Source organism: Pleurodeles waltl, chromosome 4_2, assembly GCF_031143425.1.
Source record: "Pleurodeles waltl isolate 20211129_DDA chromosome 4_2, aPleWal1.hap1.20221129, whole genome shotgun sequence".
NCBI classification, from domain to species: Eukaryota; Metazoa; Chordata; class Amphibia; order Caudata; family Salamandridae; genus Pleurodeles; species Pleurodeles waltl.
In genome coordinates, this window is record NC_090443.1 from 525,798,746 (window position 1) to 525,820,880 (window position 22,135).

The 22,135-nt window shown below is 46.5% G+C and overlaps 1 protein-coding gene across 6 annotated transcripts in view; it reads right to left on the bottom strand.

Annotated features, from left to right (window-relative positions):
* Positions 1-22,135, bottom strand: part of SMG7 (SMG7 nonsense mediated mRNA decay factor) — a 468,256-nt gene that overhangs the window by 358,977 nt on the left and 87,144 nt on the right. For all 6 annotated transcript variants that reach the window (XM_069232041.1, XM_069232046.1, XM_069232045.1 and 3 more), the window contains 2 exons: positions 14,733-14,804; positions 14,208-14,358 (listed from right to left, as the gene is read on the bottom strand). In XM_069232041.1, coding sequence (XP_069088142.1) covers positions 14,208-14,358; positions 14,733-14,804 — 223 coding nt within the window. The remainder of the gene's footprint in view (positions 1-14,207; positions 14,359-14,732; positions 14,805-22,135) is intronic.

A 22,135-nucleotide genomic window follows, 5' to 3' on the forward strand; every position in this document is an offset into this window, starting at 1 on the left:
CCAACCAGCAAGCAAGCATCCCCCTTGGAGTGGAGGAGCCACCTACTTGCACTAGCAGGCATCAATTGCAACTGTTCAATCCCCAGTTTTGCTGACCATCAAGTCCACTGACGAAGCAAGTCGCCTGGAAGAGGATTCCGAGTGTCCAGGAGTCAGCTCAGTCTTCAAGACGCTGTACCTGCATGGAGTCTCACTGTACCAACATCCAGACATATCAGGGCAGGTACAATTGAACTGCTGGTGCTTTCTTGGGGCTTGGCACCTAGAACAATCCTGTAAGTTGTTTGCAAGTGACCCTATGCAGTGTATGTTCTTCCCATAGGATAACATTACTGAGTTTGAGGCTCATGTCTTGAATCTGGACAGATGTATTTTCTGTACCTTTAAGAATCAGTAACTCAAAAAGTACTAACCTGATCTAAGAGATCTTGGTGTCTAAATTAATATAAAAATGTGTTGTTTTAATTGGCCTAGAGTGTCTTCTGGAGTGTGTCATTTATTGACTGTGTTCAACAAATGCTCAACATTACCCTCTGATAAGCCTAAACTGTTAGCTCACTGTAGGAAGTTGGCTCTGTATGCACTATTTCAAAGTAAGGAATAGTATGCACAGAGTCCAAGGGTTCCCCTTAGAGGTAAGATAGTGGCAAAAAGAGAATACTAATGCTCTATTTTGTGGTAGTGTGGTCGAGCAGTAGGCTTATCAAAGGAGTAGTGTTAAGCATTTGTTGTACATACACACAGGCAATAAATGAGGGACACACACTCAGAGACAAATCCAGCCAATAGGTTTTGTTATAGAAAAATATATTTTCTTAGTTTATTTTAAGAACCACAGGTTCAAATTTTACATGTAATATCTCATTTGAAAGGTATTGCAGGTAAGTACTTTAGGAACTTTGAATCATTTCATTAGCATGTATACTTTTCACATAAAACACAATAAGCTGTTTTAAAAGTGGACACTTAGTGCAATTTTCACAGTTCCTGGGGGAGGTAAAGTAATGTTAGTTTTAACAGGTAAGTAAGTCACTTACAGGTTTCAGTTTTTGGTCCAAGGTAGCCCACCGTTGGGGGTTCAGAGCAACCCCAAAGTTACCACACCAGCAGCTCAGGGCCGGTCAGGTGCAGAGGTCAAAGAGGTGCCCAAAACGCATAGGCTTCAATGGAGAGAAGGGGGTGCCCTGGTTCCAGTCTGCCAGCAGGTAAGTACCCGCGTCTTCGGTGGGCAGACCAGGGGGGTTTTGTAGGGCACCGGGGGGGGGACACAGGTCAGCACAAAAAGTACACCCTCAGCAGCGCAGGGGCGGCCGGGTGCAGTGTGCAAACACGCGTCGGGTTTGTAATGGTTTTCAATGAGAGATCAAGGGATCTCTTCAGCGTTGCAGGCAGGCAAGGGGGGGGGCTCCTCGGGGTAGCCACCACCTGGGCAAGGGAGAGGGCCTCCTGGGGGTCACTCCTGCACAGGAGTTCCGTTTCTTTAGGTGCTGGGGGCTGCGGGTGCAGAGTCTTTTCCAGCCGTCGGGAAATGGAGTTCAGGCAGTCGCGGTCAGGGGGAGCCTCGGGATTCCCTCTGCAGGCGTCGCTGTGGGGGCTCAGGGGGGACAACTCTGGTTACTCACAGTCGTAGAGTCGCCGGAGGGTCCTCCCTGAAGCGTTGTTTCTCCACCAGTCGAGTCAGGGTCGCCGGGTGCAGTGTTGCAAGTCTCACGCTTCTTGCGGGGAGTTGCAGGGGTCTTTAAATCTGCTCCTTGAAACAAAGTTGCAGTTCTTGTGGAGCAGTGCCGCTGTCCTCGGGAGTTTCTTGTCTTTCTTGAAGCAGGGCAGTGCGCAGAGGATTCAGAGGTCGCTGGTCCCTTGGAAAGCGTCGCTGGAGCAGGTTTCTTTTGGAAGGCAGGAGACAGGCCGGTAGGACTGGGGCCAAAGCAGTTGGTGTCTTCTGTTCTTCCTCTGCAGGGGTTTTTCAGCTCAGCAGTCTTCTTCTTCAGGTAAGTTGCAGGAATCTAAATTCTTAGGTTCAGGGGAGCCCTTAAATACTAAATTTAAGGGCGTGTTTAGGTCTGGGGGGTTAGTAGCCAATGGCTACTAGCCCTGAGGGTGGGTACACCCTCTTTGTGCCTCCTCCCAAGGGGAGGGGGTCACATTCCTATCCCTATTGGGGGAATCCTCCTTCTACAAGATGGAGGATTTCTAAAAGTCAGAGTCACCTCAGCTCAGGACACCTTAGGGGCTGTCCTGACTGGCCAGTGACTCCTCCTTGTTTTTCTCATTATCTCTCCTGGACTTGCCGCCAAAAGTGGGGGCTGTGTCCAGGGGGGCGGGCATCTCCACTAGCTGGAGTGCCCTGGGGCATTGTAACACAAAGCTTGAGCCTTTGAAGCTCACTGCTAGGTGTTACAGTTCCTGCAGGGGGGAGGTGTGAAGCACCTCCACCCAGAGCAGGCTTTGTTTCTGTCCTCAGAGAGCACAAAGGCTCTCACCGCATGAGGTCAGACACTCGTCTCTCAGCAGCAGGCTGGCACAGACCAGTCAGTCCTGCACTGAGCAATTGGGTAAAATACAGGGGGTATCTCTAAGATGCCCTCTGTGTGCATTTTTTAATAAATCCAACACTGGCATCAGTGTGGGTTTATTATTCTGAGAAGTTTGATACTAAACTTCCCAGTATTCAGTGTAGCCATTATGGAGCTGTGGAGTTCGTTTTTGACAGACTCCCAGACCATATACTCTTATGGCTACCCTGCACTTACAATGTCTAAGGTTTTGCTTAGACACTGTAGGGGCATAGTGCTCATGCACATATGCCCTCACCTGTGGTATAGTGCACCCTGCCTTAGGGCTGTAAGGCCTACTAGAGGGGTGACTTACCTATGCCACAGGCAGTGGGAGGTTGGCATGGCACCCTGAGGGGAGTGCCATGTCGACTTAGTCATTTTCTCCCCACCAGCACACACAAGCTGGCAAGCAGTGTGTCTGTGCTGAGTGAGGGGTCCCTATGGTGGCATAAGACATGCTGCAGCCCTTAGAGACCTTCCCTGGCATCAGGGCCCTTGGTACCAGGGGTACCAGTTACAAGGGACTTACCTAGGTGCCAGGGTTGTGCCAATTGTGGAAACAATGGTACATTTTAGGTGAAAGAACACTGGTGCTGGGGCCTGGTTAGCAGGGTCCCAGCACACTTCTCAGTCAAGTCAGCATCAGTATCAGGCAAAAAGTGGGGGGTAACTGCAACAGGGAGCCATTTCTTTACACTCACACTATCGCAAAGAGCATTTTGGATTTTTAATTTAAGTCATGTAAACCAATAAGGGTCGTCTGGACCATCTACATGATGTACCTTTACATTGGTACACTATACAGATAGACAGCTTCCTATATATTAAAGATGGAGAGATATGATTTGATTTATTTCTTTATCTTGTAATTGCAACAACAAAAACTGCAATGAGAACTACAGATAAGGTTTGGTCCCATGCACAAGGATGGAGTAATGAAATTCTCTTGACAGGAAACTAGATATTGTTTCTTTGGCACTATCCAAAGAGCATTTGGCTGCCTTAAGGATTTCCAAACATTTTTGCTGAAGTTTCAAGTGACACTTGTCTGATCCCAGGATCCATGCCATGTCCTATTCGGACAGAGAATTTGCCCCAGTAAGCTAATCTAGATGTTCAATTTGCAGGACAATAGTTTGTGTGTAGGGACTGACAACTATAAAACGCCTGGGAACCTCATTGTCAGTCTGGCGCCATGCAAATTATTGTCCAATAAGAATTACAGAGTTTCAGATTCACAGATGATATTAGTGAGATTAGAGAAAAGCCATTCTAAACTAGTTCATCAAAAGGACGTTGTGCAAGGGGCCTAGTTCCAGAATTCTGGGGCAAAATCTTTGTACTTGTTGTTTTGAGATTTTGCGAAGAGGTCTATTGATGGAGAACCCCACTCTGCTCAGGACCTTTGTCATCTAACACCAGCTTGTGAATGCCATCATAACTTAGAAAAACCACATCTTTATGTACATTGCCAGGTATGGAAAATGTCACTTACAAAGTGTACATCTGTTCGTGGTATGTTCCGCTGCAGACTCACATGCTATGCATATTCTGCCATCTAGTATTGGGCTCTGAGTGTAACAAGTTGTTTTTCTTCGAAGAAGTGTTTGAGTCTAGCGGGATCGAATGACTCCTCTTCGGCTCCATTGTGCATGGGCATCGACTCCATGTTGGATTGTTTTCCCGCAGAGGGTAAGATAGGAGTGATAGAGTATAAAGAAAAGAGATGTCCATGCAAATGGAATGGAATGGAATATTATATATACACACATACACACATACATAAATATATATATATATATACATATACATATGTACAAGTGAATGATGAACAGCTACAGGCTCCCGGGGAGGTGGGAGGGTGCATGTGGATCTGCAGCGGAAGAGGCCACGAACAGATGTACACTGGGTAAGTGACATTTTCCGTTCGATGGCATTGTAGCTGCAGATACAGATGCTATGCATAGACTACAAAGCAGTTTTACCTCCCATAAGCAGTGGTCAGCCTGTAGGAGTTGAAGTTGTTTGAAATAGTGTTCTTAGTACAGCCTGTCCTACTGTGGCCTGCTGTGTTCCTAACCTATCTACACAGTAATGCTTGGTAAATGTATGCAGTGTTGACCAAGTGGCTTCTTTACAAATTTCTGCCATTGGTATGTTACCTAAGAAAGCCATTATATCCCCTTTTTTTCCGTGTGGAATGTGCTTTAGGTGTAACTAATAGCTGTCTTTTAGCTTTTAGGTAACAAGTTTGGATACATTTTACTATCCATCTAGCTAACACTTGTTTTGAAATAGGGTTACCAGTATGTGGTTTTTGGAATGCTACAAATAACTGTTTGGTTTTCCTAAAGGATTTTGTCCTGTCAATGTAAAACATTAAGGCTCTTTTAAGATCTAATGTATGCAGGGCTTTTTCTGCGACAGAGTCTGGCTGTGGGAAGAAGACTGGTAGCTCCACTGTTTGATTAATATGAAACTGTGACATAACTTTTGGGAGAAACTGTGGGTTTGTTTGAATTACAATTTTATGTTTATGTACTTGTATGAACGGTTCTTGAATTGTGAAAGCTTGGATTTCACTAACTCTTCTTAATGAAGTAATTGCGACTAGGAAGGCAACTTTCCATGTTAAGTATTGAATCTGGCATGAGTGCATAGGTTCAAATGGTGGCCCCATAATTTGTGTGAGCACTATGTTTAGATTCCACGATGGTATAAGATGTGTTCTAGGTGGAATAATGCGTTTTAATCCTTCCATGAAGGCTTTGATAACAGGGACCCTAAATAAAGAGCTGTGCTGTATATTTTGCAAGTATGCAGAGATTGTAGTGAGATGTATTTTAATGGATGAAAAGGCTAAATTTGCCTTTTGTAAATAAAGCAAATAACTTACAATGCCTTGTATTGATGCTGAAAGAGGATAATTTGTTTAGATTGACAGTAATACACAAATCTTTTCCATTTGTTTGCGTAACACTGCCTGGTAGTCGGTGTCCTTGCTTGTTTAATTACTTCCATACACTCAGTTGGTAGTTGTAGATTTCCAAACTCTACGATTTCAGGAGCCAAATCGCTAGATTGAGTATTTTGGGATCTGGATGCCTGATCATTTGTTTGTTTCGTGTTAACAGATCTGGTCTGTTCGGGAGTTTGATATGTGGTACTATTGACAGATCTAATAGTGTTGTGTACCAAGGTTGACGTGCCCACATTAGTGCTATAAGTATGAGGTTGAGTTTGTTTTGATGCAGTTTGTTGACTAGAAATGGAATGAGCGGGAGAGGGGGAGAAGCGTAAGCAAATATCCCCGACCAATTCATCCATAGAGCATTGCCTTTGGATAGGGGATGTGGGTACCTGGATGCAAAGTTTTGGCATTTTACGTTTTCGCTGGTGGCGAATAGGTCTATGTCTGGTGATCCCCAGTGGTGAAAGTATGGCTGAAGCACTTGGGGATGAATCTCCCACTCGTGTGTTTGTTGATGATCTCGGCTGAGAACATCTGCCAATTGGTTGTGTATCCCTGGAATGTATTGTGCTACCAGGTGAATGTTGTTGTGGATTGCCCATTGCCAAATCTTTTGGGCTAGGAGGGAGAGTTGGGATGAATGGGTCCCTCCTGGTTTGTTTAGGTAATACATTGTTGTCATGCTGTCTGTTTTGATAAGGATGTTCTTGTGAGTGAGAAGAGGCTGAAAAGCTTGGAGTGCTAGGAATACAGCTAGTAATTCTAGGTGATTTATGTGAAACGGTTTGCGTTTGGCGTCCCATTGTCCTTGAATGTTGTGATTGTTGAGTTGTGCCCCTTAGCCAATCATTGATGCATCTGTTGTAAGTATAGTCTGAGGCACAGGGTCTTGAAAAGGCCGCCCTTTGTTTAGATTTGTGGAATTCCACCACTGAAGTGATATGCGTGTTTGTCAGTCTATCAACACTAGATCGTGAAGTTGACCCTGTGCCTGTGACCATTGCTGTGCAAGGCACTGTTGGAAAGGCTGCATGTTTAGTCTTGCATGTGGGACAATGGCGATACAGGATGTCATCATGCCCAACAGTTTCATGACTAATATGACAGTGTGCTGTTGGGCTGGCTGTATTTGTGTCAATACACTGCGAAATTCTTGTATTCTTTGTGGACTTGGAAGTGTTGTTTGTGTATTTAGTGTGGCTCCTAAATACTGTTGAATTTGCGCATGTTGGGTGGGTGGGAGGGTGGGTGGGTGGGTGCATTTTGGGGAAACAGAGGAAGGGAGGGACGGTGGGTGGGTTTTGGGGAAACCGAGGAAGGAAGGGAGGGTGGGTGTTGTGGGTTTTGGGGAAGCGGAGGATTGAGTGGGTGTTGTGGGTTTTGGGGAAACCGAGGAAGGGAGGGTGGGCGGCTTTTGGCTAAACCGAGGAAGGGAGGGTGGGCGGCTTTTGGCTAAACCGAGGAAGGGAGGGTGGGCAGGTTTTGGCTAAACCGAGGAAGGGAGGGTGGGCAGGTTTTGGCTAAACCGAGGAAGGGAGGGTGGGCAGGTTTTGGCTAAACCGAGGAAGGGAAGGTGGGCAGGTTTTGGCTAAACCGAGGAAGGGAGGGTGGGCAGGTTTTGGCTAAACCGAGGAAGGGAGGGTGGGCAGGTTTTGGCTAAACAGAGGTTGGGCGGGTGGGTTTGGGTTTTTGGGGAAACGGAGGGTGGGCGGGTGGGTTCGGGTTTTTGGGGAAACGGAGGGTGGGCGGGTGGGTTCGGGGTTTTGGGGAAACCGAGGGTGGGTGGGGAAACAGACAAAAGAGGAAAGGCAGGTGGGTGGGGAAGCATGCGGACAGAGACTGAAGTGTAAAGCACACGTACAACCACAAGAGTGGGGATGAGAAAATACAGAGACAATAGAGGAAGGGTGGGGAAGCATGACAACGGAGTAGGAGCGGGTGGGTGGGGAAGCACAGGCAGAGGTTGGGTGGATGTGGATGGGAAAGCAAAAGGACAGCAGCAAGCAGCCATGGATGGGGAAGCTAGAATGGCAAATGAGGGAAGGTGAAGTAAGAAACAGGGGTAAGAAAGAGGATCACGCAGTACATGAGGGACACAGCTGGAAAACACATGCACTCATGTAGAGTGCTCAAGCATAAAGAAAACAGCACCCCCTGAAAAGGGAGCAGTGGAAACACAAGTAAATGGGTTCATGTTCCAAACATTAGAACAGGAAGGAAACCCCACGGAAGCTGACTAATAAAGTAGTAAGGCAATAAGTTACAAAGTCAACCAATGTTGACTCTCTAAGCCCACTATAAGCTAACAGTGGGTCTTTTAACACACAGCGCGTGAACTGCCTTAGGTGAGATTGAAAAATGTCACTTACCCAGTGTACATCTGTTCGTGGCATCAGTCGCTGGAGATTCACATGTTCTGCATAGCTCGCCATCTGGTGTTGGGTCGGAGTGTTACAAGTTGTTTTTCTTCGAAGAAGTCTTTCGAGTCACGGGACCGAGTGACTCCTCCTTCTGTCTCCATTGCGCATGGGCGTCGACTCCATCTTCGATTGTTTTCCCCGCAGAGGGTGAGGTAGGAGTTGTGTTGTAGTAATAGTGCCCATGCAATGGAGTGACTAAGTATGTACCTATTTAAGGTTAAAATAATATATATACAAATGTACAAAATTGAAGCTAACTTCCAAACTGCTACAGGCTCCCGGGGAGGTGGGTGGGCACATGTGAATCTCCAGCAACTGATGCCACGAACAGATGTACACTGGGTAAGTGACATTTTCAGTTCGATGGCATCTGTCGCTGTAGATACACATGTTCTGCATAGACTAGTAAGCAGTTATCTCCCCAAAAGCGGTGGCTCAGCCTGTAGGAATGGAAGTGGTTTGAAATAATGTTCTTAACACGGCTTGACCTACTGTGGCTTGCTGTGCGGATAACACGTCTACACAGTAGTGCTTGGTGAACGTGTGTGGCGTAGACCATGTGGCTGCCTTACATATTTCTTGCATTGGGATGTTTCCTAGAAAGGCCATGGTAGCACCTTTTTTTCTGGTTGAGTGTGCCCTTGGTGTAATGGGCAGTTGTCGTTTTGCTTTAAGGTAGCAGATTTGGATGCATTTAACTATCCATCTGGCTATACCTTGTTTTGATATTGGGTTTCCTGCATGAGGTTTTTGGAATGCAATAAATAGTTGTTTAGTCTTTCTGATGTTTTTCGTTCTGTCAATGTAGTACATTAATGCTCTTTTGACATCTAATGTATGTAGTGCCCTCTCAGCTACGGAATCTGGCTGTGGGAAGAACACTGGTAGTTCCACTGTTTGATTTAGGTGGAACGGTGAAACAACCTTTGGTAAAAATTTTGGATTAGTCCTTAGGACGACTTTATTTTTGTGTAGTTGTATAAAAGGTTCTTGTATTGTAAACGCCTGAATTTCGCTTACTCTTCTTAGAGATGTAATGGTGATGAGAAATGCAACCTTCCAGGTTAGGAACTGTATTTCGCAAGAGTGCATGGGTTCAAAAGGTGGACCCATGAGTCTTGTTAAGACAACATTTAAGTTCCATGAAGGAACAGGTGGTGTTCTTGGTGGTATAATTCTTTTAAGGCCTTCCATGAATGCTTTAATGACTGGTATCCTATATAGGGAAGTTGAATAGGTAGTCTGCAGGTATGCAGATATTGCCGCAAGGTGTATTTTAATGGAAGAGAAGGCTAGGTTAGATTTTTGTAAGTGAAGCAAGTAACCCACTACGTCTTTTGGAGTTGCGTGTAAAGGTTGGATCTGATTATGATGGCAGTAGCAGACAAACCTCTTCCATTTACTTGCATAGCAGTGCCTAGTGGACGGCCTTCTGGCTTGCTTTATGACGTCCATACATTCTTGAGTAAGTTGTAAGTGTCCGAATTCTAGGATTTCAGGAGCCAGATTGCTAGATTCAGCGATGCTGGATCTGGATGTCTGATCTGTTGGTTGTGTTGTGTTGACAGATCCGGCCTGTTGGGCAATTTGATGTGGGGTACTACTGATAGGTCTAGCAGTGTTGTGTACCAGGGTTGCCTTGCCCAAGTTGGTGCTATTAAAATGAGTTTGAGTTTGTTTTGACTCAATTTGTTTACCAGATAAGGAAGGAAAGGGAGAGGAGGAAAAGCGTAGGCAAATATCCCTGACCAGTTCATCCATAGGGCATTGCCTTGGGACTGCCTGTGTGGGTATCTGGATGCGAAGTTTTGGCATTTTGCGTTCTCTCTTGTTGCAAACAAGTCTATTTGAGGTGTTCCCCAGAGTCTGAAGTAAGTGTTTAGAATTTGGGGGTGAATTTCCCATTCGTGGACCTGTTGGTGATCTCGAGAGAGATTGTCTGCAAGTTGATTCTGGATCCCTGGAATAAACTGCGCTATTAGGCGAATGTGGTTGTGAATTGCCCATCGCCATATCTTCTGTGCTAGAAGGCTCAACTGCGTTGAGTGTGTCCCCCCCTGTTTGTTTAGATAATACATTGTTGTCATGTTGTCTGTTTTGACAAGAATGTATTTGTGAGTTATAATTGGTTGGAAAGCCCTTAATGCTTGAAAAACTGCTAGCATTTCTAGGTGATTTATATGCAGTTTTGTTTGATGTACGTTCCATTGTCCTTGTATGCTGTGTTGATCGAGGTGTGCTCCCCACCCTGTCATGGAAGCATCTGTTATTACGCATTGTGGCACTGGGTCTTGGAATGGCCGCCCTTTGTTTAAATTTATACTGTTCCACCATAGAAGCGAGAGGTAAGTTTGGCGGTCTATTAACACCAGATCTAGAAGGTGACCCTGTGCTTGGGACCATTGTGATGCTAGGCACTGTTGTAAGGGCCTCATGTGTAGTCTTGCGTTCGGGACAATGGCTATGCATGAAGACATCATGCCTAGGAGTTGTAATATCATCTTTGCTTGTATTGTTTGTGTTGGATACATGCGTTGTATGATCTTGTTGAAATTTTGAGTTCTTTGTGGACTTGGAGTGGCTACTCCTTTTGTTGTGTCTATTATGGCTCCCAGGTATTGTTGTACTTTGCAAGGCAAAATGTTGGATTTTGCAAAGTTGACGGTGAACCCTAGTTTGTAAAGGGTTTCTATGATTTGATTTGTGTGTTGTAAGCACTTTGTTAGTGAATTGGTTTTGATTAGCCAGTCGTCTAGATACGGGAATACATGTATTTGCTGCCTTCTGATGTGTGCAGCCACTACTGCTAGACATTTTGTAAAGACTCTTGGTGCGGTTGTTAAACCAAAAGGCAATACTTTGAATTGGTAATGTATTCCTTTGAATACGAACCGTAGGTATTTCCTGTGCGACGGATGTATTGGTATATGGAAATACGCGTCTTTAAGGTCTAAGGTTGTCATGTAGTCCTGTAGTTTTAGCAATGGTAACGCTTCTTGTAGCGTGACCATGTGAAAGTGGTCTGATTTGATGTAGGTGTTTAGTATTCTGAGGTCTAGGATTGGTCTCAGTGTTTTGTCCTTTTTTGGTATTAAGAAGTACAGTGAATAGACTCCTGTGTTTGTTTGTGTGTTTGGTACTAATTCGATTGCATTCTTTTGCAATAGTGCTTGAACTTCTATTTCCAGGAGTTCGGAATGTTGTTTTGATAAATTCTGTGCTTTTGGTGGTATGTTTGGAGGGAATTGTAGGAATTCTATGCAATAACCATGTTGGATAATTGCTAAGACCCAAGTGTCTGTAGTTATTTCCTCCCATGCTTTGTAATAATGACCTATTCTTCCCCCCACTGGTGTTGTGTGGAGGGGGTGAGTGACATATGAGTCACTGCTTGGTTGTAGGGGTTTTTGGGCTTTGAAATTTTCCTCTATTCCTAGGGAATTGCCCTCCTCTGTATTGGCCCCGAAAGCCTCCCCTGTACTGTCCCTGGTAGCTGGACGGTGTTGCCTGCGAGGTGCTGGCTTGTGTGGCCTGACCCCGAAACCCCCCTCTAAAGGGTGTCTTGCGGAAGGTGCTGTAGGTTCCTCTGCTCTGCGGGGAGTAGAGTGCGCCCATGGCTTTAGCAGTGTCAGTGTCTTTTTTAAGTTTTTCGATTGCCGTGTCCACTTCTGGTCCGAACAGTTGTTTTTCGTTGAATGGCATATTGAGCACTGCCTGCTGTATCTCTGGTTTGAACCCAGACGTTCTTAGCCATGCGTGCCTTCTAATGGTCACAGATGTATTAATTGTTCTTGCAGCTGTGTCTGCTGCGTCCATAGAAGAACGTATCTGGTTATTTGATATGTTCTGCCCTTCCTCAACCACCTGCTTTGCCCTCTTTTGTAGTTCCTTGGGAAGATGCTCGATGAGGTGTTGCATCTCATCCCAATGGGCTCTGTCATAGCGCGCAAGTAGTGCTTGAGAGTTAGCGATGCGCCACTGGTTTGCAGCTTGTACTGCAACTCTTTTCCCAGCTGCATCGAACTTGCGGCTCTCTTTATCTGGGGGTGGTGCATCCCCAGATGTGTGGGAGTTGGCTCTTTTCCGAGCTGCTCCTACTACGACGGAATCTGGTGGCAGCTGTGTGGTGATGAAAACAGGGTCCGTAGGAGGTGCCTTATACTTCTTTTCCACCCTTGGCGTTATTGCCCTACTTTTGACCGGCTCCTTGAATATTTCCTTTGCGTGACGAAGCATACCTGGCAGCATAGGCAGGCTTTGGTAGGAGCTGTGGGTGGAGGAGAGGGTGTTTAATAAAAAGTCATCCTCGACTTGTTCTGAGTGGAGGTTTACGTTGTGGAATTGTGCTGCTCTAGCCACCACTTGAGAGTATGCTGAGCTGTCTTCTGGTGGTGAGGGCTTTGTTGGATATGCCTCCGGACTGTTGTCCGACACCGGGGCGTCATATAAGTCCCAAGCGTCTTGATCCTGGTCACCTTGGCTCATGGTGGTGTGAGCCGGGGAATGTGACTGAGTTTGCGCTGGTGAGACGTTAATTACAGGTGGAGGAGAGGGTGGCGGAGTCACCTTTTTCACCATTTTTGTTTGTGGCGCCTGGTCTGTTTGAAACTCCAGTCTCCTTTTTCTCCTAATAGGGGGAAGGGTGCTTATTCTTCCCGTTCCCTGCTGTATGAAAATACGTTTTTGCGTATGGTCCACTTCGGTGGATTGCAGCTCTTCCTCAAACCTATGCTTTCGCATCTGAGAGGACAGTGATTGTTCCTCTGTATAAGAGCCTGGACCTGGGTCGGTTACGGGTTGTTTCGGCACCGAAACCCTGCCTGTATCTCTTTTCGGCTCCGAGGTGGCTTTTTTCTTTTTTGGCGTCGAAACCTCTCGGCGTCGATCTTCGTCGGTGCCGCTGTCTCGGCGTCGAGCCGCTTCTACACCGCTATCTCGGTGTCGTTGCTTTTCTCCAGCACTTTCTCGATCCCGAGAAGGCTGCGTGCCGGTGTCTCGACCGGAGTCGGACGATCTCGGGAACTGTTTTGGCCTTTTTCGGTGCCGATGGTCGGTCACCGAATTTATGGGTGGAGCCATGGCCTGGTGGCAGTGGCGTCCCCTGGGCCTTGTCACTTTTCTTCTGTGTTGTTTTCGACGTCTTACTCACGGTTCTTTGATTGTCGAATTCCTCGGAGTCCGATTCGTGGATCGAAAAGGTTTCTTCTTCCTCTTGTTCCTCGAACTCTCGGTGCGCTGTCGGCGTGGACGGCATCTGAAGTCTCCTGGCTCGACGGTCACGGAGTGTCTTTCGGGACCGGAACGCACGACAGGCCTCGCAAGTCTCTTCACTGTGCTCAGGCGACAGGCACAGGTTACAGACCAAATGTTGGTCTGTATACGGGTATTTGTTGTGGCATTTGGGACAAAAACGGAACGGGGTCCGTTCCATCGACGTTGTTCGACACGCGGTCGGGCCGACCAGGCCCCGACGGGGGATCGAAAACTACCCCGAAGGGCACCGGAGCGCGTCGATCTTCGATGCGGTGTTGACTAACTACGCCGATCCCGAACGCAACAATACCGACGAAAATCTTCCGATATTAACTAACTTTCCGTTCCGGAGCGACAGGAACACGTCCGAACCCGATGGCGGAAAGAAAACAATCGAAGATGGAGTCGACGCCCATGCGCAATGGAGACAGAAGGAGGAGTCACTCGGTCCCGTGACTCGAAAGACTTCTTCGAAGAAAAACAACTTGTAACACTCCGACCCAACACCTGATGGCGAGCTATGCAGAACATGTGTATCTACAGCGACAGATGCCATCGAACCTCATAATACTAGACAACCCCACCTGTTGAGGGTGGAGGACAGCAGGATAACCAAGATGAACAAAAGAAAAAAAAAAAAAAAAATATCACATTTGAAACTCCCATTTACAATTTGTTCTGTAGGAAGTCGCATAAGGAAGACAAGAATCTTCTCTCCCATGATCCAGTAATCATTACGAATCATAGCCTCAACTTTTTAGCAGTTGTTTATGTTCCAAACCGTGCATAAACCTGCAGTGGGCACCATAATAAGGAATAAATGACTCACAAGAGATTACAGACATATAGTCTCTATGGCCTCAGTTATTTTTTTTATTTGCCTATGACCACATTTTCAGGAAGAATTTCACGTCCAACCAATTGATGATAAGATAAAGTCAAGCAGGTGAACAAGGAACAGACCCAAGCTGCGAAACAGTTGATGCCTAGTTGTAAGGGTGCTCTTACCTCTCCAGTGCTTTAGTAAGGGCCTTCTGAAGATTGGTGGATGCTGCGGGGAAGGGAAATTTTACAGAGATACTCCTGCAGTAGTAGAAAATAGTTGTCAGGTGGTCTCCCTTGGAAGAGGCTAGGATAGCCAGCTGGTTGTATGGCTGCCCTAAAGAGAAAAACAAAGGACCAGAATACAGGTTATTTCAGTAATAACAATCCAATCACACAACCTGCAGAACACCGTCCTGACTTGCTTCTGTAAACCTACTAGGAGATGGACAAATGCAGGAAGGTAATTTTGCAGGGCATTTATAGCGTAACTAGAAAAGCAAAGCATCCATTATTAGTTAAAAACTGAGATGAAAAATGATAACTACGCAAATTCTTATCTTCAGAAAGTCTTTAGCCACTGTACAAAAGTGTACTGAAATGGAAATTATATTACACTGCCACATGTACAAAAAATAAAAACAATCCAATTATTCCCCTCATCCCAAGGCCCCTAAAACATTTTAAGAAGTAAAATCCTACAATGCTCACCATTAGATGGTACCAGCTGCGCAGCGTGTCGGTAGTAGGATTCTGCTTGACTTGTCTGGTTCCTGTAGCGGGCTAAAGTTTGAAAGAAAGAAAAAAAAGAACCATCAGTAAGTAATCTGTATTATATCAATACATAAAGGGTTAGGGACCATTCTAACATTTTTACTCTGAACTGCAATTGGTTGTGCCCAATGCTCAGTGACTAAACACTGAGGGGCTATCATTATGTTATCATTATGACTACTGTGATCATTATGGCAACGGTTTTAAAGAACAACTGACAATGTACCATTGCACCATCTGTTGCCTATATACTTTGCTTATTATGTATGATTGTTTATAAATGCAGGGACCTTGACCCCTCTTGGATTGTGTACCATTTTGCAGTGTTTACAATAAAACAATTAAAAAAAAAGAGGCCTGATGAACTAATATAGTAACTGAGCATATTAAAGCCGCTGTGATTAAGCAGTTATATGTGGCAATAGGACTGTGTAGGATTCAGGAAAGAGTACAATTTACAAATATACAGAATTACGGCAATTTTTCAGTTTTGTGTAGGAATTCTGGAAAGGACTATGTTATCCCTTCAAAGGTTGCCCCAACATTCAGTGTCAAAATAAGTAACAAAAATACCTGTTACACATTCCCAAACATCTACATTAACACTAATCCTAAAAGGAACTCATTGAAGAAGGCAAGATATGAGTGCTAGTGATACTATTACTCATATATTTTATCTTTTTGTGATTCATTGTCAGTGCTACTAAATGTAAACAGTTTGTTTCCCCATCAGCCTAAGCAGGACATGCCATCCCACTGTCTTTATCAATCACCAAATTAGTTATCCTCAAGGGATGGTGGGACTGAGACTGGAAATGCACTTGTTTAGTTTATTTATTAAGCCAGGTTATGTATCATGCTATTTGTCAGTTGCCAATCCCTTAAATCAGAGAACCAGATAATCAACTATGCTTGTCCATGAAGCAGCAGTCTATATGCTGTTCGGCATGGCAAACTTAGAAGTAGCCAGTTAAGAGTAATCAAGAGTGAATTTAAGTGACAAAAGAGAAGGGAGCAGGACAAGGCAGGAACTGATGGTAATGGAAGCAACCTTGTAAGGAGATTAAAGAGAAACTGGATACAAATTACGCTAATGAGGATTCGCATGCTGTGCACATCCCGCCATCTAGTGTTGGGCTCGGAGTGTTACAAGTTGTTTTTCTTCAAAGAAGTCTTTTCGAGTCACGAGATCGAGGGACTCCTCCCCTTTCGGCTCCATTGCGCATGGGCGTAGACTCCATCTTAGATTGTTTTCCCCGCAGAGGGTGAGGTAGGAGTTCTGTATATAGCAATAGTGCCCATGCAATGGAGTAAGTATGTATGTACATAATGTGACTAAAAGTGATATATTTACAAATGTAATTTTTTTTTGGTCAACTTAAAACGGCTACAGGCTCCCGGGGAGGTGGGAGGGCGCATGTGAATCTGCAGCGTCTCATGCCACGAACAGATGTACACTGGGTGTAGGAAGTTGGCTCTGTATGTGCTATTTCAAAGTAAGGAATAGCATGCACAGAGTCCAAGGGTTCCCCTTAGAGGTAAAATAGTGGTAAAAATAGATAATACTAATGCTCTATTTTGTGGTAGTGTGGTTGAGCAGTAGCCTTATCCAAGGAGTAGTGTTAAGCATTTGTTGTACATACACATAGACAATAAATGAGGTACACACACTCAGAGACAAATCCAGCTAATAGGTTTTTATATAGAAAAATATCTTTTCTTAGTTTATTTTAAGAACCACAGGTTCAAATTCTACATGTAATATCTCATTTGAAAGGTATTGCAGGTAAGTACTTTAGGAACTTTAAATCATAAAAATTGCATGTATACTTTTCAAGTTATTGACAAATAGCTGTTTTAAAAGTGGACACTTAGTGCAATTTTCACAGTTCCTAGGGGAGGTAAGTTTTGGTTAGTTTTACCAGGTAAGTAAGACACTTACAGGGTTCAGTTCTTGGTCCAAGGTAGCCCACCGTTGGGGGTTCAGAGCAACCCCAAAGTCACCACACCAGCAGCTCAGGGCCGGTCAGGTGCAGAGTTCAAAGTGGTGCCCAAAACACATAGGCTAGAATGGAGAGAAGGGGGTGCCCCGGTTCCGGTCTGCTTGCAGGTAAGTACCCGCGTCTTCGGAGGGCAGACCAGGGGGGTTTTGTAGGGCACCGGGGGGGACACAAGTCCACACAGAAATTTCACCCTCAGCGGCGCGGGGGCGGACGGGTGCAGTGTAGAAACAAGCGTCGGGTTCGCAATGTTAGTCTATGAGAGATCTCGGGATCTCTTCAGCGCTGCAGGCAGGCAAGGGGGGGGTTCCTCGGGGAAACCTCCACTTGGGCAAGGGAGAGGGACTCCTGGGGGTCACTTCTCCAGTGAAAGTCCGGTCCTTCAGGTCCTGGGGGCTGCGGGTGCAGGGTCTCTCCCAGGCGTCGGGACTTTAGGTTCAAAGAGTCGCGGTCAGGGGAAGCCTCGGGATTCCCTCTGCAGGCGGCGCTGTGGGGGCTCAGGGGGGACAGGTTTTGGTACTCACAGTATCAGAGTAGTCCTGGGGTCCCTCCTGAGGTGTTGGATCGCCACCAGCCGAGTCGGGGTCGCCGGGTGCAGTGTTGCAAGTCTCACGCTTCTTGCGGGGAGCTTGCAGGGTTCTTTAAAGCTGCTGGAAACAAAGTTGCAGCTTTTCTTGGAGCAGGTCCGCTGTCCTCGGGAGTTTCTTGTCTTTTCGAAGCGGGGGCAGTCCTCAGAGGATGTCGAGGTCGCTGGTCCCTTTGGAAGGCGTCGCTGGAGCAGGATCTTTGGAAGGCAGGAGACAGGCCGGTGAGTTTCTGGAGCCAAGGCAGTTGTCGTCTTCTGGTCTTCCGCTGCAGGGGTTTTCAGCTGGGCAGTCCTTCTTCTTGTAGTTGCAGGAATCTAATTTTCTAGGGTTCAGGGTAGCCCTTAAATACTAAATTTAAGGGCGTGTTTAGGTCTGGGGGGTTAGTAGCCAATGGCTACTAGCCCTGAGGGTGGGTACACCCTCTTTGTGCCTCCTCCCAAGGGGAGGGGGTCACAATCCTAACCCTATTGGGGGAATCCTCCATCTGCAAGATGGAGGATTTCTAAAAGTTAGAGTCACTTCAGCTCAGGACCCTTAGGGGCTGTCCTGACTGGCCAGTGACTCCTCCTTGTTGCTTTCTTTGTTCCCTCCAGCCTTGCCGCCAAAAGTGGGGGCCGTGGCCGGAGGGGGCGGGCAACTCCACTAAGCTGGAGTGCCCTGCTGGGCTGTGACAAAGGGGTGAGCCTTTGAGGCTCACCGCCAGGTGTCACAGCTCCTGCCTGGGGGAGGTGTTAGCATCTCCACCCAGTGCAGGCTTTGTTACTGGCCTCAGAGTGACAAAGGCACTCTCCCCATGGGGCCAGCAACATGTCTCTAGTGTGGCAGGCTGCTGGAACCAGTCAGCCTACACAGATAGTTGGTTAAGTTTCAGGGGGCACCTCTAAGGTGCCCTCTGTGGTGTATTTTACAATAAAATGTACACTGGCATCAGTGTGCATTTATTGTGCTGAGAAGTTTGATACCAAACTTCCCAGTTTTCAGTGTAGCCATTATGGTGCTGTGGAGTTCGTGTTTGACAGACTCCCAGACCATATACTCTTATGGCTACCCTGGCATCCAGGTAAGTCCCTTGTAACTGGTACCCCTGGTACCAAGGGCCCTGATGCCAGGGAAGGTCTCCAAGGGCTGCAGCATATCTTATGCCACCCTGGGGACCCCTCACTCAGCACAGACACACTGCTTGCCAGCTTGTGTGTGCTGATGAGAACAAAACGAGTAAGTCGACATGGCACGCCCCTCAGGGTGCCATGCCAACCTCACACTACCTATGCAGTATAGATAAGTCACCCCTCTAGTAGGCCTTACAGCCCTAAGGCAGGGTGCACTATACCATAGGTGAGGGCATCAGTGCATGAGCACTATGCCCCTACAGTGTCTAAGCAAAACCTTAGACATTGTAAGTGCAGGGTAGCCATAAGAGTATATGGTCTGGGAGTCTGTCAAAAACGAACTCCACAGCTCCATAATGGCTACACTGAATACTGGGAAGTTTGGTATCAAACTTCTCAGAATAATAAACCTACACTGATGCCAGTGTTGGATTTATTAAAAACAATGCACACAGAGGGCATCTTAGAGATACCCCCTGTATTTTACCCAATTGTTCAGTGCAGGACTGACTGGTCTGTGCCAGCCTGCTGCTGAGAGACGAGTGTCTGACCTCATGCGGTGAGAGCCTTTGTGCTCTCTGAGGACAGAAACAAAGCCTGCTCTGGGTGGAGGTGCTTCACACCTCCCCCCTGCAGGAACTGTAACACCTAGCAGTGAGCTTCAAAGGCTCAAGCTTCGTGTTACAATGCCCCAGGGCACTCCAGCTAGTGGAGATGCCCGCCCCCTGGACACAGCCCCCACTTTTGGCGGCAAGTCCAGGAGAGATAATGAGAAAAACAAGGAGGAGTCACTGGCCAGTCAGGACAGCCCCTAAGGTGTCCTGAGGTGACCCTGACTTTTAGAAATCCTCCATCTTGCAGATGGAGGATTCCCCCAATAGGATTAGGGATGTGACCCCCTCCCCTTGGGAGGAGGCACAAAGAGGGTGTACTCACCCTCAGGGCTAGTAGCCATTGGCTACTAACCCCCCAGACCTAAACATGCCCTTAAATTTAGTATTTAAGGGCTCCCCTGAACCTAAGAATTTAGATTCCTGCAACAACAAGAAGGACTGCCTAGCTGAAAACCCCTGCAGAGGAAGACCAGAAGACAACAACTGCCTTGGCTCCAGAAACTCACCGGCCTGTCTCCTGCCTTCCAAGGAACTCTGCTCCAGCGACGCCTTCCAAAGGGACCAGCGACCTCTGAATCCTCCGAGGACTGCCCTGCTTCGACGACGACAAGAAACTCCCGAGGACAGCGGACCTGCTCACAAAAAGACTGCAACTTTATCCAAAGGAGCAGCTTTAAAGAACCCTGCAATCTCCCCGCAAGAAGCGTGAGACTTTCAACACTGCACCCGGCGACCCCGACTCGGCTGGTGGAGAACCAACACCTCAGGGAGGACCCCCGGACTACTCTACGACTGTGAGTACTAAAACCTGTCCCCCCTGAGCCCCCACAGCACCGCCTGCAGAGGGAATCCCGAGGCTTCCCCTGACCGCGACGCTCTGAAACCTAAGTCCCGACGACTGGAAAAGACCCTGCACCCGCAGCCCCCAGGACCTGAAGGACCGGACTTTCACTGCAGAAGTGAACCCAGGAGTCCCTCTCCCTTGCCCAAGTGGAGGTTTCCCCGAGGAAGCCCCCCCTTGCCTGCCTGCAGCGCTGAAGAGATCCCTTGATCTCTCATTGACTTCCATTGCGAACCCGACGCTTGTTCTAACACTGCACCCGGCCGCCCCCGCGCCGCTGAGGGTGAAATTTCTGTGTGGGCTTGTGTCCCCCCCGGTGCCCTACAAAACCCCCCTGGTATGCCCTCCGAAGACGCGGGTACTTACCTGCTGGCAGACTGGAACCGGGGCACCCCCTTCTCTCCATTGAAGCCTATGCGTTTTGGGCACCACTTTGAACTCTGCACCTGACCGGCCCTGAGCTGCTGGTGTGGTTACTTTGGGGTTGCTCTGAACCCCCAACGGTGGGCTACCTTGGACCAAGAACTGAACCCTGTAAGTGTCGTACTTACCTGGTAAAACTAACAAAAACTTACCTCCCCCAGGAACTGTGAAAATTGCACTAAGTGTCCACTTTTAAAATAGCTATTTGTGAATAACTTGAAAAGTATACATGCAATTGAAATGATTCAAAGTTCCTAATGTACTTACCTGCAATACCTTTCAAACAAGATATTACATGTTAAATTTGAACCTGTGGTTCTTAAAATAAACTAAGAAAAGATTTTTCTATACAAAACCTATTGGCTGGATTTGTCTCTGAGTGTGTGTACCTCATTTATTGTCTATGTGTATGTACAACAAATGCTTAACACTACTCCTTGGATAAGCCTACTGCTCGACCACACTACCACAAAATAGAGCATTAGTATTATCTCTTTTTACCACTATTTTACCTCTAAGGGGAACCCTTGGACTCTGTGCATGCTATTCCTTACTTTGAAATAGCACATACAGAGCCAACTTCCTACACTGTTCCACCATTGAAGCGAGGTGTATGTTTGGCGGTCTACCAACACCAGATCTAGAAGTTGACCCTGTGCCTGTGACCATTGTGATGCTAGGTACTGTTGTAAGGGCCGCATGTGCAATCTTGCGTTTGGGACAATGGCTATGCATGAGGACATCATGCCTAGGAGTTTCATCAATATTTTGACTTGTATTTTTTGTTTTGGATATATGGCATGTATTACATTGTGAAATGCCTGAACTCTTTGTGGACTTGGAGTGGCAATCCCTTTTGCTGTGTTGATTGTCGCCCCTAAGTATTGCTGTGTCTGACACGGCAGGTGTGACTTTGTGTAGTTGATTGAGAAACCTAGTTTGTGGAGGGTTTCTATGACATACTTTGTGTGTTATGAACACCGTTCTAGCGTGTTGGTTTTGATTAACCAATCGTCTAGGTACGGGAACACATGTATTTGCTGCCTTCTGATATGTGCAGCTACTACTGCCAGGCACTTTGTAAAAACTCTTGGCGCAGTTGTTATTCCGAATGGCAACACCTTGAATTGGTAATGTACCCCTTGGAATACAAACCTTAAGTACTTTCTGTGTGAAGGATGTATCGGTATATGGAAATATGCATCCTTTAGGTCTAGTGTTGTCATGTAGTCTTGTTGTTTGAGCAGTGGGATTACGTCCTGTAATGTCACCATGTGAAAGTGATCTGATTTTATGTAGGTATTTAATGTTCTGAGATCTAATATAGGTCTCATACTCTTGTCTTTTTTGGGTATGAGAAAGTACAGAGAGTAAACTCCTGTTCCTTTCTGTTGGTTTGGCACTAATTCTATTGCTTCATTCTGTAGCAATGCCTGAACTTCTAGTCCTAGAAGATCTATATGTTGCTTTGACATATTGTGTGTTTTTGGTGGGACGTTTGGAGGGAATTTGAGAAATTCTATGCAATAACCATGCTGGATAATTGCCAGTACCCAAGTGTCTGTCGTTATCTCCTCCCAATGTTTGTAAAATGTGCTTAGTCTCTCCCCCCCACAGGGGTTATGTGTTGGGGATGTGTGACTTGGAAGTCACTGCTTGTTTTGAGGAGTTGTGGGGCTTTGGAACTTCCCTCTACTTTTTGGGAACTGTCCCCCTCTATATTGTCCCCGAAAACGTCCCCGCAGAAGTGGGCCTTGTTTGTGAGG